The sequence below is a fragment of the Oncorhynchus kisutch genome, linkage group LG30 (genome assembly GCF_002021735.2).
Source record: "Oncorhynchus kisutch isolate 150728-3 linkage group LG30, Okis_V2, whole genome shotgun sequence".
Classification (NCBI taxonomy): Eukaryota; Metazoa; Chordata; class Actinopteri; order Salmoniformes; family Salmonidae; genus Oncorhynchus; species Oncorhynchus kisutch.
This window is the reverse complement of record NC_034203.2, coordinates 6,838,694-6,853,636: the sequence shown is the minus strand read 5'-3', so window position 1 is coordinate 6,853,636 and position 14,943 is coordinate 6,838,694. Positions and strand designations below refer to the sequence as shown.

General features: G+C 41.7%; 1 protein-coding gene across 4 annotated transcripts in view; it reads left to right on the top strand.

The window, feature by feature from the left end:
• LOC109874480 (abl interactor 1-like) overlaps positions 1-14,943 on the top strand; it is a 46,389-nt gene that overhangs the window by 15,537 nt on the left and 15,909 nt on the right. For 3 of the 4 annotated variants that reach the window (XM_020466381.2, XM_031810797.1, XM_031810798.1), the window contains 5 exons: positions 1,482-1,649; positions 5,798-5,974; positions 8,854-8,868; positions 9,233-9,351; positions 9,535-9,675. In XM_020466381.2, the coding sequence (XP_020321970.1) occupies positions 1,482-1,649; positions 5,798-5,974; positions 8,854-8,868; positions 9,233-9,351; positions 9,535-9,675 (620 nt within the window). The remainder of the gene's footprint in view (positions 1-1,481; positions 1,650-5,797; positions 5,975-8,853; positions 8,869-9,232; positions 9,352-9,534; positions 9,676-14,943) is intronic. The other variant, XM_020466382.2, reaches the window with a different exon arrangement.

Sequence of the window (14,943 nt, the reverse complement as noted above, 5' to 3'; positions counted from 1 at the left end):
CTACTGATTTCATTATTTTAACAAACCATACAACTCGATGCACATGGACTACTTATAACTATTTACACTAAACATTTTTCAAAAACACATTTACTGGAAGATCTGGTCAAATGCAAAGTTTCAAAACAGAATTGCGGTAAACTCGCCCTTTGTTTTTTTGCGACCACGTTTCCCAAAAACTTAGCTTAATATCTGCTCTCAATTAAAGATTCAAAGATGTCTGCAGAAGGAATGGGGTGGCAGCTTAGACGACACCTTGCCTTTGAAAAAAATATATTTTGGTTATTGAACTACTGAAAGTTACGTGGATCTACACCCGGTAACATAATTGCGGTAACGGAATTTCATCATGGGTCCCTGATCTGTACTACAGAAATGCATAATTATGGATATGAATGTCATTCTCTTCATGGTGATGTATCCTAAATAGGTATACAAAGGTAGAAATATGCAATATCCTCCTTTGAATATTTGGGTATTATTCTACACACTGGCTATTGTTTTTATGACCTCCACCACCAAACAAGACCAGATTTGGTGGGTCTGGACCAAGCAAATCTGAACCAATCATATTTGTTTAAGTTTCACAAGTTTTAACTACTTATCAACGTCCATGGACGTCCGGTGTTTGTCGGTGCTCAGTGGGTGAGGATGCTAGTTACGGTAAATGGAAAGAGCGGGCTCATGGGTAGGTGTCAGTAAGAGCCGAGAGAGGTGACATTAATTAGACATTAATTTCAATTCCAAAAATTCTGCTTAAAATTTTTCTGAAATTTCGTTACCAATTTGGTAACAGAATTCTGAGTGTGAATCACTTTATAATTCATAAACAAAATTGATATCAGTAAAAACACTATAAAATATTGATAGGTCTACCTTTACTTGTTACTTCTATGCACTTTCACTTTCCTTCATTGTCATGAGGGAGAGACATTAGAAAATATCTTAAAGATATGTGGGTTTTTGAATTTCAAGGTATAATACAATGTTTCTTAAAATTACAGAAGGCAGAATAAATTCTCCTTAACTAAATAAAGTGTTAATATTATTTGGCAGGGATCTTTACTTTAACAGTATTATGTTTTGATGTATTTATAATACCTTTGAAGACTTTTCTGGTTGATGTTTTCTAAGACCTCTTTTCCATCTGTTTAACAAGAAATCAACCATTGCTTATTCATAATTTTTTACGATGGAAAATGGTTGAAAAATGTATAGCTTAGCTTTCATTTGACACCCAATTTGACATGCTCCTATGACCTTTACATGTTGGTGCTCATGGGTCCTTTTACATGGAAATGACCATATACATGAATTGAATCTACAAATGTGTAATGTTAAATTTATACAATGGTCTTTCCCCCTGCTCCAACCTCTCCAACCTATGTATGTGTATGTGTCTTTCGGGGGGTTTGGGATAAAGTGGAAGTCAAATTTCCATTGGATCTTGTGTAGTCATCTTCATCTTCCTCATCTTCTAGGCCCAGGACAAGAGGAAAGCTCTGGAGGAGACTAAAGCCTACACCACCCAGTCTCTGGCGAGTGTTGCCTACCAGATCAATGCCTTAGCCAACAACGTGCTGCAGCTGCTGGACATCCAGGCCTCGCAGCTGCGCCGGATGGAGTCCTCCATCAACCACATCTCTCAGGTCAGGAGAGATAAACATTAGAGCTGGGTGTTATGGAAATAAATCCATATCGCAACAAATTTTCTGAATTTATGCTTAAAGGGACCAACTCAAAACCTACGTACATCTACGTATGGGTTGTTTAAGTTGCATCTCTTTATATTCCCAGTATTACTTCATCAAATCTCTAGTTATCGATTATACACACATACAATTCATCATATTTTCATATCTTCACAGAATCCATATAGAACGTTACAAATTCTTAGGTACTCACTTCAACTAAATCCATTGGCTCAGCAATCTCCGATAAATAGAACAATGTTTATACCATTAATATGCACCACAGTTTTTTAAATTATCCTTTACTAGTTTGATTGTTGTTGCCATCAATTGTCCCATTAATAATCACCCACATTAGCAAACTTTTTTCATTTCAAACTTCACATTTCTCTAGTATAGGCTACTTATCGAAATGAACGATATCAGCAAAATGCCTGCAATAAGTGATCGATATGGTCAGTGTCGATCATTTCCGATTTATCGTCCCAGCTTTCGTACACATACAGTGGGGCAAAAAAAGTATTTAGTCAGCCACCAATTGTGCAAGTTCTCCCATTAAAAAATATGAGAGAGGCCTGTCATTTTCATCAAAGGTACACTTCAACTATGACAGACAAAATGAGAAAAAGAATTCCAGAAAATCACATTGTAGGATTTTTAATGAATTTATTTGCAAATTATGGTGGAAAATATGTATTTGGTCACCTACAAACAAGCAAGATTTCTGGCTCTCACAGACCTGTAACTTCTTCTTTAAGAGGCTCCTCTGTCCTCCACTCGTTACCTGTATTAATGGCACCTGTTTGAACTTGTTATCAGTATAAAAGACACCTGTCCACAACCTCAAACAGTCACACTCCAAACTCCACTATGGCCAAGACCAAAGAGCTGGTTTGAAGAAATCAACTGTGGGAGCAATTATTAGGAAATGGAAGACATACAAGACCACTGATAATCTCCATCGATCTGGGGCTCTACGCAAGATCTCACCCTGTGGGGTCAAAATGATCACAAGAACGGTGAGCAAAAATCCCAGAACCACACGGGGGGACCTAGTGAATGACCTGCAGAGAGCTGGGACCAAAATAACAAAGCCTACCATCAGTAACACACTACGCCGCCAGGGACTCAAATCCTGCAGTGCCAGACGTGTCCCCCTGCTTAAGCCAGTACATGTCCAGGCCCGTCTGAAGTTTGCTAGAGAGCAATTGGATGATCCAGAAGAAGATTGGGAGAATGTCATATGGTCAGACTTTTTGGTAAAAACTCAACTCGTTGTGTTTGGAGGACAAAGAATGCTGAGATGCATCCAAAGAACACCATGCCTACTGTGGGGGTGGAAACATCATGCTTTGGGGCTGTTTTTCTGCAAAGGGACCAGGACGACTGATCCGTGTAAAGGAAAGAATTAATGGGGCCATGTATCGTGAGATTTTGAGTGAAAACCTCCTTCCATCAGCAAGGGCATTGAAAATGAAACGTGGCTGGGTCTTTCAGCATGACAATGATCCCAAACACATCGCCCAGGCAACGAAGGAGTGGCTTCGTAAGAAGCATTTCAAGGTCCTGGAGTGGCCTAGCCAGTCTCCAGATCTCAACCCCATAGAAAATCTTTGGAGGGAGTTGAAAGTCCATGTTGCCCAGCAACAGCCCCAAAACATCACTGCTCTAGAGGAGATCTGCATGGAGAAATGGCCAAAATACCATTAACAGTGTGTGAAAACCTTGTGAAGACTTACAGAAAACGTTTGACCTCTGTCATTGCCAACAAAGGGTATATAACAAAGTATTGAGATAAACTTTTGTGATTGACCAAATACATATTTTCCACCATAATTTGCAAAGAAATTCATTAAAAATCCTACAATGTGATTTTCTGGATTTTTTTTCTCATTTTGTCTGTCATAGTTGAAGTGTACCTATGATGAAAATTACAGGCCTCTCTCATCTTTTTAAGTGGGAGAACTTGCACAATTGGTGGCTGACTAAATACTTTTTTGCCCCACTGTAGCTAAACCTTTCATTCTCTCTTTCTTCTTTTCTTTCCTGCCCTCTCATTCTCATTTTGTTTGGGATTTTTTGTTGTTGCTCTCTATATGAACTGTTTGTGAGCCCCCTCTCTGATTCAGACAGGAAATGGGCATGAAGGGTTTGGTGCTGGTTCCAAGCTGAACCTGGGCGTGACCATGTTGTTTCCTCTCCAAAAATAAGTTACAACCTTGTTTTCTATTTTATCACACGGCACATAAAATGTGTAGCATTGAATGCAGAGAGGTTTGTGTGGCTGCAGCTCAGGGACTTCTTTAAGGTCGTTCCAGAGGGTCAAATGAACTACCTGTCTATTAAATATTCCCTTTATCTCTCACCTGTTGTAACGGATCTCTTCGTCGTCTGACGACGAGTATGAAATATCGGACCAATGCTCAGCCTGGTAAGTATCCATGTTAATTTATTAACCGAACACACAAAACAAAATAACGAAGTGAATGGAAGAAACTAAACAGTTCTGCAAGGTGACATACTCTAAACAGAAAACAACCACCCACAAACAAGAGTGGGAAAACAGGCTACCTAAGTATGGTTCTCAATCAGAGACAACGATTGACAGCTGCCTCTGATTGGGAACCATACCAGGTCAAACACATAGAAATACCAAACATAGAACAAAAACATAGAATGCCCACCCCAACTCACACCCTGACCAACCTAAAATAGAAACATTCGAAAGGAACTAAGTGTCACGTTCTGACCTTAGTTCTTTTGTTATATCTTTGTTTTAGTATGGTCAGGGCGTGAGTTGGGTGGGTAGTCTATGTTCTTTGTTCTATGTTGTGGTTTTGTGTTTGGCCTGGTATGGTTCTCAATCAGAGGCAGGTGTCGTTCATTGTCTCTGATTGAGAATCATACTTAGGTAGCTTTTCCCATCTGTGTGGTGTGGGTGATTGTTTTCTGTTACAGTATGTGTATGTCTCCTTACAGAACTGTTTCGTTTCGTTCTCCTTTGTTATTTTCTTTAGTGTTCTCTGTTTAATAAATATAATGATGAACACTTACCACGCTGCGCTTTGGTCCTCACCTCATTCCAACGACGAGCGTGACACTAAGGTCAGGATGTGACACTTGTTCTCCATCTCTAGCTCCTACAGCAATGGAATCCCTAAAGAGTAGTTAACCCAGTTGGATGAACAGTGACTGAAGTGTGACCTCATTGCCTAGGGTCACACACACACACACACACACACACACACACACACACACACACACACACACAGTCTTGTACAGCTAACCTTGTGGGGACACACAATTTAGTCCCATTCAAAATCCTATTTTCCCTAAACCTAACACTAATTCTAGCCTTAACCCTAAACCCCCTAGAAACAGCATTTGACCTTGTAACAAAATGTCTGGTCCTCACAAGAGTAGTTAAATACCTCCACACACACGCACCATCTAATCCCCCCCCCCTCTCACACACACATCATCATCTCTCTCTTACTGACTGAAGTGTGACCTAAATGCCCAGAGACATACACATCCACCCACCCTCATTCCTTCATCTATCGTTCATAAGAATCAACCCTCTGAGGCTCTAACAGGAGACAGGCAACCTGCTGCGAGATCATATCATTTATGACTGTAATTTAAAAGGATATGGGGAGCACTCGCAGCTTCAACTGACCCAGACGGGAGTCGTCTTTCGAATGGTCTCCAAGTTAAAGACAGTGTTCTTTGGTCGTGTTCATTAGGGCACACAGTAGGAAAACGTTTTGCAACAAAAAAGGACACGTCCAGTGGAGTTATTGGACATTTCCAGGCAGTCCCTCCCTGTTTCAACCCCTAAGGGCCACTAAATGTGAAATACTGTTGTTGTAGTCCATCAGTATGAATAGTTTATACGCTCTCTTAATGCTGCCGTAAAAATGACTTAATGGAGGTGTTAAACAATCATAGTAAAAGGTAATGATCTAAGACTGTCGTGAAAATCTATGACAGACACACCAAACATATGACAGTGTAAAGTCACTGTAATTACATTTAGCAGAGCACTCCTTCCTCTTCCTTGCTTCTAATCCTCTCTCTCTCTCTCTCCCCATCCCTCCATTCAGACAGTGGACATCCACAAGGAGAAGGTGGCACGGCGAGAGATCGGCATCCTGACCACCAACAAGAACACGTCGCGCACGCACAAGATCATCGCCCCAGGCAACATGGAGCGGCCAGTCCGGTACATCAGGAAGCCCATCGACTACACGCTGCTGGACGACGTGGGCCACGGTGTCAAAGTAAGAGCCCCCCCCCCCCCCCCCCCCTTCTCAAAGTAAAAGCAACAGACTGGAGTCACATCATCCTCAGCCCTAGTGCCTCATACTGACTTTTTCAGAAAAAAACACTACTCTATATGTAATACTGCATTGACGTCTCCAGTAATCATGCTGGTTTCGGCTTACACAGTTAGTCATCATTCCCTTAGGTGTGTACTAGTCCTTGTATAAATCCATTTTCCTGAGAGGCAAACACACAATTAGCACCAGATTCACGCCTGGAACAGTCATGTAAGTGGTCTGTCTAGCCATTTTATTGCCATTTAATTACTTCCACTTAATTAAATCATGCTAATCAATAAACTGCCCTTTTTAGTTAATGAAGTGCAGTAGGGCGTGTGAAGATTTAACATAACACTGTAGCTGTCAGTGTAGTAGGCGAAGCCATCAGTGGTTACAAGCTTGGCTCCTCTAACCTCTGTCTGTGTCCAAGAACTCTAGGAGGTTACTGGCTGGGAAGTCTGACGGCATCATATCCCCCCGTGAATTGTGGGAAAATAATCTTTCAGCTATCTTCCGGTTCCGTCTTCATTTTTTATTCTCCCTCCCTTGGATCTCTCTCTCTCTCTCTCTCTCTCTCTCTCTCTCTCTCTCTCTCTCTCTCTCTCCCTCCCTCCCTCCCTCTCTCTCTCTCACTTTGAGCTTGTTGTGTGTATTGGTTGCTGCCTGTCATTAATAGTCCTTTATTTGCCATGGTGTGCTATGCATGAATGAATCACTATATTACTCTTGCTGTGACTGTGTCTTATGTTAGATAATGAGTTTGTTTGTTGATATTCTTCTAACATCCGCTGCAAAGCAATTCTAACCAAAAGAGGCCCTATTAACACATTTGTCTTAGTCTCATGATACAAATGGATTTGAGAATTTGCAGCCATACAGAATTAATGAATGGATACATGCATATAGTATATAATATGTCTGTCCACTATATCGGGGTTTCCTATAGTGACCAAATTTACAATATGACTTCTCGGTCTACACTTTGGTACTGTACTGTTAACGTATTCCAGCTACTCAAGAACACAAAGAGATCAACATCATTTCAGTCATGACCCCCGATGACATCAAATGGGGTATTTTTCTTCTGACCTTTTCTTTTCATCTTTTTGACTACAAAACACACAAAAGTTTCACAATGTTCACATATGTAGAAACTAGTATGACGCCGAAGATAATGGATATGAGATGTTAAAAAGTGGTGAAGTGCACCTTTTAAAATGAGTTTCTTGTGTCTGGTACAGAAAGCTGTCAGATTCATGCTTCTCAGGACTCGGTAGTGCAATGTACTGAATCTGATGCACCTCCATTTTGATTCCTCGGGTTTCACTGTGTCTGCTTCATGGTTGACAGACAGTCAGACAGAGAGGGAGCCCTCTCAGATTTCCCCTCTCTCCACCGAAACATTTGTGTGTTATAATAATTCAGAGCCATTGATATCAGCCCAGTGCCACAACAGTGTGTGTGTGTGTGTGTGTGTGTGTGTGTGTGTGTGTGTGTGTGTGTGTGTGTGTGTGTGTGTGTGTGTGTGTGTGTGTGTGTGTGTGTGTGTGTGTGTGTGTGTGTGGGTGTGTGTGTGTGTGTGTGTGTGGATATACCATTAAACATACACATTTTAATGCCGATGAGGCCCAAGTGGTTGGATGTGTGTGTGTTTTTGGATGTATGTTTAAGCAGACTTGTGTAGTATGAGCGCCATGCATTTTGTGTGTGTGTTATGTATGGGATTGGGGTTTGTGTGGTGTGTGTGTGGGGCTCATGTACTGTATGTATACGTGTGCATGCGCGTGTGAATAGCTCATTAGCCCAACTCATTCTCACAGCCTATTTCCCCTTCGTTGGGACAGGAGAAGTCCCCGGGGGCTCACCTTGGACAATGAATACCAAATCACTCTCCTCGCCTCCCGGTTACCGTGGTATCCTCCCAATAGTCATTACTGACAGACAGTTGCCCCTGGAGATGGAGGCGTGTGTCTTCCCCCTACAGACACATCCATAGTGACAGCCCAGGGAGCTTCTCAACAATTACGAATCAGGAGACATTTTAGAGAGACAGGGTAGTCGACTCACCAGTCACTGTAAACGCAAGTCATGTGTTAGACCACACTGACTGACTGACTGATTACAACAGCTAGCTTCCAGTAGAATCCAAATCAGGCATTTGACAGACTGAACTGTGAGCTATCTCAATTAGGGTGCAGGTTTTAGCGGGAGCTAGCTGTCGTTGATAAGGTTCAATATTAGGTGTTGGATAAATAGAGTAGGAAATTCAGAGGTTACAGTTCACTATTCAGGCTAATTCAGGAACTTAATCATTGAGAACTCAAGTATTTTATCCCTGCTACCTCTATCTCTTTTTAAATGATATTTTCACTGTATTCCTAACTAGAATAGTTACAAAATAATACTCTCTAATCCAGTGGTTCCGAAATGTTGTTTGCACACAACTTAAAATTGACAGTAGAAAATGCAGGGGACACCACTTGGGAAAATGATATATTCCCTAGTTAACGCTGTGTGTTCATATTCATTCTATTTTATGTCCCGCAGGCTCTCAACACATGATAATGACATGAAACAAGTGTTAGTCATCTTTCTTGTCTTAACCAATAAGTACAAGAGTTCTCACTATGTCTCCTCCAGTGAGCCCAAGTGTTACTCCTTAGGTCTTACTCCCCTGCTACTCTTAACCAATGAGCACAGCTGTAGTTCTCACTCTGTCTCTTCTCTTAACCAATAATCACACGTGTTAATCCCTTTGTTCTTACTCACCTGCTACTCTTAACCAATGAGCATGTTTTTTTTTTGTCTCTCTTCTCTTTTTTACTGCCTGCACTCAGTGGCTTAAAGCCAAGGTAAGAGCTGTGTTTCTCCCCCTACCCATGATGCTTTGGCCCTCTAAGCCCCCATTACTCTGAGTCGCCTCATTTCGTAACATCAGTATATGTTGTATGTATATTAAAACTTTATGAGAGAATGTAGTCCTAATATAAGGTCCTTGTTATGTCTCCAAATGATCTAAATTACCTCTCAATTAAACAATATAGATACCATCACAATACCATCACAAAACACTAAAAGTGAAAGCAAAATGTTAACTATAAACTGCACCGTACTGTAATAGGATACTTGCACAATGTAACATACAGTAATTGCCTTTGTAAAGGTTTGAACAGTAGGCCACCTATGACTGAGTATCCATGTTTTTCTTTTTCATAGCAACATGGCAACAACCAGCCAGCTAGGGGGGGAGGAGGAGGAGGGGGGACATTATCGAGGACCAATCCACCGACACAGAAACCCCCGAGCCCACCCATGGCTGGTCGTGGAACTCTTGGGTATGGTATCCCAAAAATGTGTGTATGAGTGGGTGTGTGCCTGTGTGAGCTTGTGTTGTGCTGATGTGCACTTAAGTTATTGGTGTGTGTGTGCACATGTGTGTCTTCTTAACGTGCAAAATGTTTTTGGTGTGTGTTGTGTTGACATACACTTAATGTTCTAAATGTGTGGGTCCTCTCCAGGCGAAACACCCCATATAAGACCCTGGAGCCAGTCAAGCCTCCGACGGTGCCTAACGACTATATGACCAGCCCAGCACGACTAGGCAGCCAGCACAGCCCTGCACGCACTGCCTCCCTCAACCAGAGACCCAGAACACACAGGTAAAACACACTGCACACCCCTAATTTGCAGTGGGCCACTTGAGCGTGTGTGTGTTAGTGTGTTTTACACCTTTCAAACCAAGACGTGGTGAAGCCAACGTTTTGCAGACTTTTCTTTATATCTGAAAGGAAATTGCCAGCAACAAAGACTGCATGGTTGACCAATGAGCCCAGTTCATCTTGTCATCCAATCAAACAATGTTTTAATGACAACATTTGTGCTGACAACAAAGGGGACCGCTGGTCTCTACACACGGTAGCCGGATTTACTCGCAGTTCAATAGCCGTTTACCGCAGCCTTCATGTGATTAAAAACAAAGCATTCCACTCAATGAAGGCTGAATTTATTTTGTCCCTCAGAAGTGTTCCTTTTTTTTGTCCTTTTTTTGTTCGTCAAGTAGCCAAGATGATCAATAAAGGGTCGTGAGATTACTTTGAAATAAATCTTATTCAACAAAGCTTTATTAAAATATCAAGTTTGTGATCAGCAAAACAGTGAGCGGACATCCTCTTTTTATCTGTAGGCCTAAATTATTTTATCTAGCTCCCATTTTTTTCTTTTAACTATTGCTTGCTTTTTATTTCATATGATTAAAAACCAAGCCTTCCTCAGGCTACCCTTACACTAGGCCAGGAATTGGCCGCTGGTGGCACCCGGACCCAATTTTTAGATTGGTAAATTAGTCCATTATGTTTATGTCACGCCTGCTCCCGCGCTCGCTCTCGAGCAACATCATCATTACGCACACCTGTCACCATCATTACGCACATCTGTGCTCATTGGACTCACCTGGACTCCTTCACAGTGTTGATTGATCGTCTGTTCCTCAGTTTTGTTTCCCGTGTCAGTATTATTGTCATAATGTCATTTTGTTTCCCCGGTCCATACGCTGTCCTTCCTCTGTTTGATGTCCATTTTCCATTAAATGTTCACTCCCTGTACTTGCTTTTCGTCTCCAGCGTCGGTCCTTACAGAATACTGACACACCTATTTGAAGCATCAGGAGATCGTGTTTTTTGTTTTTGGTGGTGACGTTGGGTCTGGGTGCCGCCGATGGAACCGGGGGTGCCTCAGCGGGCTCATCTGGCTTCCACGCCTTAGCTGGCTCGAGAGGTTTCCTTGCCTCGGTTGGCTCGGCAGGCTCCCATGCCACGTCATGCCTCGGCTGGCTCCTATGCCTCAGCCGATCATCAGGCTCCCATCCCACATCATGCCTCAGCCGGCCCGCCAGGCTCCCAAGCTTCAGCCGGCTCGTCATGTTCCCTTGCCTCAGCGGGATCGTCAGGCTTTCACACCTCAGCCGGATCATCGGGCTCCCACGCGTTAGCCGGCTCGTCGGGCTTCTACTCCTCAACCGGGTAGTCCAGCGCCCATGCCTCGGCCGGCGCGTCAGGCTCGCCCAAGTGGGACGCCAGGTGGGACGCCAGGTGCCCATAGGGGGAAGCGGTACTGTCACCCCTGCTCCCTCTCTCCCTCGGCTGCCCTTTATTACGCACACCTGTCACCATTACTATGCGTATCTGCTCTCATTGGACTCGCCTGGACTCCTTCATGTTGTTGATTGCCCCCTCTATATCTGTCTGTTCCTCAGTTTTGTTCCCAGTGTCAGCATTATTGTCGTAATGTCATTTTGTTCATTATTGTCGCAATGTCATTTTGTTTGATGTCCGTTTATTCACTCCCTGTACTTGCTTCTCATCTCCAGCGTCGGTCCTTACAGTTTATAAAACATTACATTTGGGAGCTGTATAAAGTTGAGTGGACATTTCCCCTTTCTCTTGATATCGGATATTTATCCAGCTTCTGTGAAAACTTTGAATATGCGTAAAACCCTCCAGTCATTGTTGCCTTAATATTATATGCCCACGGTAACCTGCAACTGTATTGAAACAGCCTATTTAAAACAAGTTGTTGTTTTGTTTTTATTAGAATTTGACTGGAATTATTCACTCTTTTTAGGCCTTATCAAAGTAAATGTAATAATGCCTATTGACAACATTTGGGATACCCACTGCAATCCCTGGGTCGAATCCAGGCTGCATCACATCCGGCCGTGATTGGGAGTCCCATAGTGCGGCGCACAATTGGCCCAGGGTCGTCCGGGTTTGGCTGGGGTAGGCCGTCATTGTAAATAAGAATTTGTTCTTAACTTGTTATGTACGTGGGACAGTATTGCTACTCAGGCCCAGAAACTAAGATATGCATAGTATTAGTAGATGTGGGTAGAAAACACTCCGAAGTTTCTAAAACGGTTTCAATGATGTCTCTGAGTATAACAGAACTCATATGGCAGGCAAAAACCTGAGAAAAAACCCAACCAGGAAGTGGGAAATCTGAGGTTTGTATGTTTTCAAGTCTTTGCCTATCCAAGATAGTGTGAATTTGGTCCGATTGCATTTCCTAAGGCTTCCACTAGATGTCAACAGTCTTTAGAAACTTGTTTCAGGCTTCTACTGTGAAAGGGGAGCAAATAAGAGCTGTTTGACTAAGAGGTCTGGCAGAATGCCATGAGCTAAGTCATGCGCGTGGCCGTGAGAGTGAGCTGCGTTCCTTTTCATTTCTAGAGACAAAGGAATTGTCCGGATTGAAACATTATTGACGATTTATGATAAAAACATCCTAAAGATTGATTCTATACATTGTTACATGTTTCTATGAAATGTAATGGAACGTTTTGACTTTTTAGCCTGGACTAAGTGCCTGCGCCTCGTGAATTTGAATTTGTGAACTAAACGCGAGAACAAAAAGGAGGTATTTGGACATAAATGATGGACTTTAATTGAACAAAACAAACATTTATTGTGGAACTGGGATTACTGGGAGTGCATTCCGATGAAGATCATCAAAGGTAAGTGAATATTTATAATGCTATTTCTGACTTCTGTTGACTCCACAACAGGTCGGGTATCTGTATGGCTTGTTTTGGTGCCTGAGCGCTCTACTCAGATTATTGCATGGTGTGCCTTTTCCGTAAAGCTTTTTTGAAATCTGACACAGCGGTTGCATCAAGGAGAAGTTTATCTTTAATTCCATGCATAACACTTGTATTTTCATCAACATTTACGATGAGTATTTCTGTAAATTGATGTGGCTCTCTGCAAAATCACCGGATGTTTTGGAAGCAAAACATTACTGAACATAACGCGCCAATGTAAACTGAGATTTTTGGATATAAATATGAACTTTATCGAACAAAACATACATAAGTCCTATGAGTGCCATCTGATGAAGATCATCAAAGGTTAGTGATTCATTTTATCTCTATTTCTGCTTTTTGTGACTCCTCTCTTTGGCTGGAAAAATTGCTGTTTTTCTGTGACTAGGCACTGACCTAACATAATGCATGGTATGCTTTCGTCGTAAAGCCTTTTTGAAATCGGACACTGTGGTGGGATTAACAACAAGTTTATCTTTAAAATGGTGTATAATACTTGTATGTTTGAGGAATTTTAATTATGAGATTTCTGTTGTTTTGAATTTGGCGCCCTGCACTTTCACTGGCTGTTAGCGGAATTTCAGCCGTAAGAAGTTAACTGACTTGCCTTGTTAAATAAAGGTTAAATATAAAAAATAAAGCCCCAATATCAGTGTGGATGCTATGTATACAGTTGAAGTCAGAAGTTTACATACACTTAGGTTGGAGTCATTAAAACTCGTTTTTCAACCACTCCACAAATGTCTTGTTAACAAACTATAGTTTTGGCAAGTCAGTTAGGACATCTACTTTGTGCATGACACAAGTCATTTTTCCAACAATTGTTTACAGGCAGATTATTTCACTTATATTTCACCTTATCACTAATCCAGTGGGTTAGAAGTTTACATTCACTAAGTTGACTGTGCCATTAAACAGCTTAGAAAATTCCAGAAAATGATGTCATGGCTTTAGAAGCTTCTGATAGGCTAATTGACATAATTTGGAGGTGTACCTGTGGATTTATTTCAAGGCCTACCTTCAAACTCAGTGCCTCTTTGCTTGACATCATGGGAAATTCAAAAGAAATCAGCCGAGACCTCAGACAAAAGATTGTAGACCTCCACAAGTCTGGTTCATCCTTGGGAGCAATTTCCAAATGCCTGAAGGTATCACGTTCATCTGTACAAACAATTGTACGCAAGTATAAACACCACGGGACCACACAGCTGTCATACTGCTCAGAAAGGAGATGCGTTCTGTCTCCTAGAAAGGAAGTACTTTGGTGCGAAAAGTGCAAATCAATCCCAGAACAGCAAAGGATCTTGTGAAGACGCTGGAGGAAACCGGAACAAAAGTATCTATGTCCACAGTAAAAACGAGTTCTATATCGACATAACCCGAAAGGCCGCTCAGCAAGGAAGAAGCCGCTACGGTTTGCCATTGCACATGGGGACAAAGATCATACATTTTGGAGAAATGTCCTCTGGTCTGATGAAACAAAAATAGAACTGTTTGGCCATAATGACCATTGTTATGTTTGGAGGAAACGGGGGAGGCTTGCAAGCCTCCATCCCAACCGTGAAGCATGGGGGTGGCAGCATCATGTTGTGGGGATGCTTTGCTGCAGGAGGGACTGGTGCACTTCACAAAATACCCGAAACATTTGACCCAAGTTAAACAATTTAAAGACAATGCTACCAAATACCAATTGAGTGAATGTAAACTTCTGACCCACTGGGAATGTGATGAAATAAATACAAGCTGAAATAAATCATTCTCTCTACTATCATTCTGACATTTCACATTCTTAAAATAAAGTGGTGCTCCTAACTGACCTAAGACAGGTGATTTTTTTATGAAAATCTGAGTTTAAATGTATTTGGCGAAGGTATATGTAAACTTCCAACTTCAACTGTATATTTACATATTCAAGCCATGAAATAACTTAGAATAATGTGGAGTGTTAACATTTTCAACATATTTAGCAAAGATAGGATAGCCCCAAATTGTGTTGTTTTGTTTTTGTTGGCTATTTATCAGACTAGGTTATAACGGACTAACATTAGAATTGGAGTTGATGACAACGCAATACATTTAAAAAATGTAAATACACAACTTGAAGAAGCCATATTTTTAGGGACAGAGCATGTTCTGATTGGCCATTGAAGAGTCAGGCCTCGACAAAACTACAACAAAAGTGTTCATCAGAACCCAGCCTATTCGCACCTCCGTTAGCTTTTGCGCTCATAAGTCCTGCAGGGAAAATAGCTAAACAAATTCTGAGACACCCCCGGACCTATAGAGCTACCACCAGTCTAAGACTTGCCATTGTGTTAAGTTTGTTAAAATA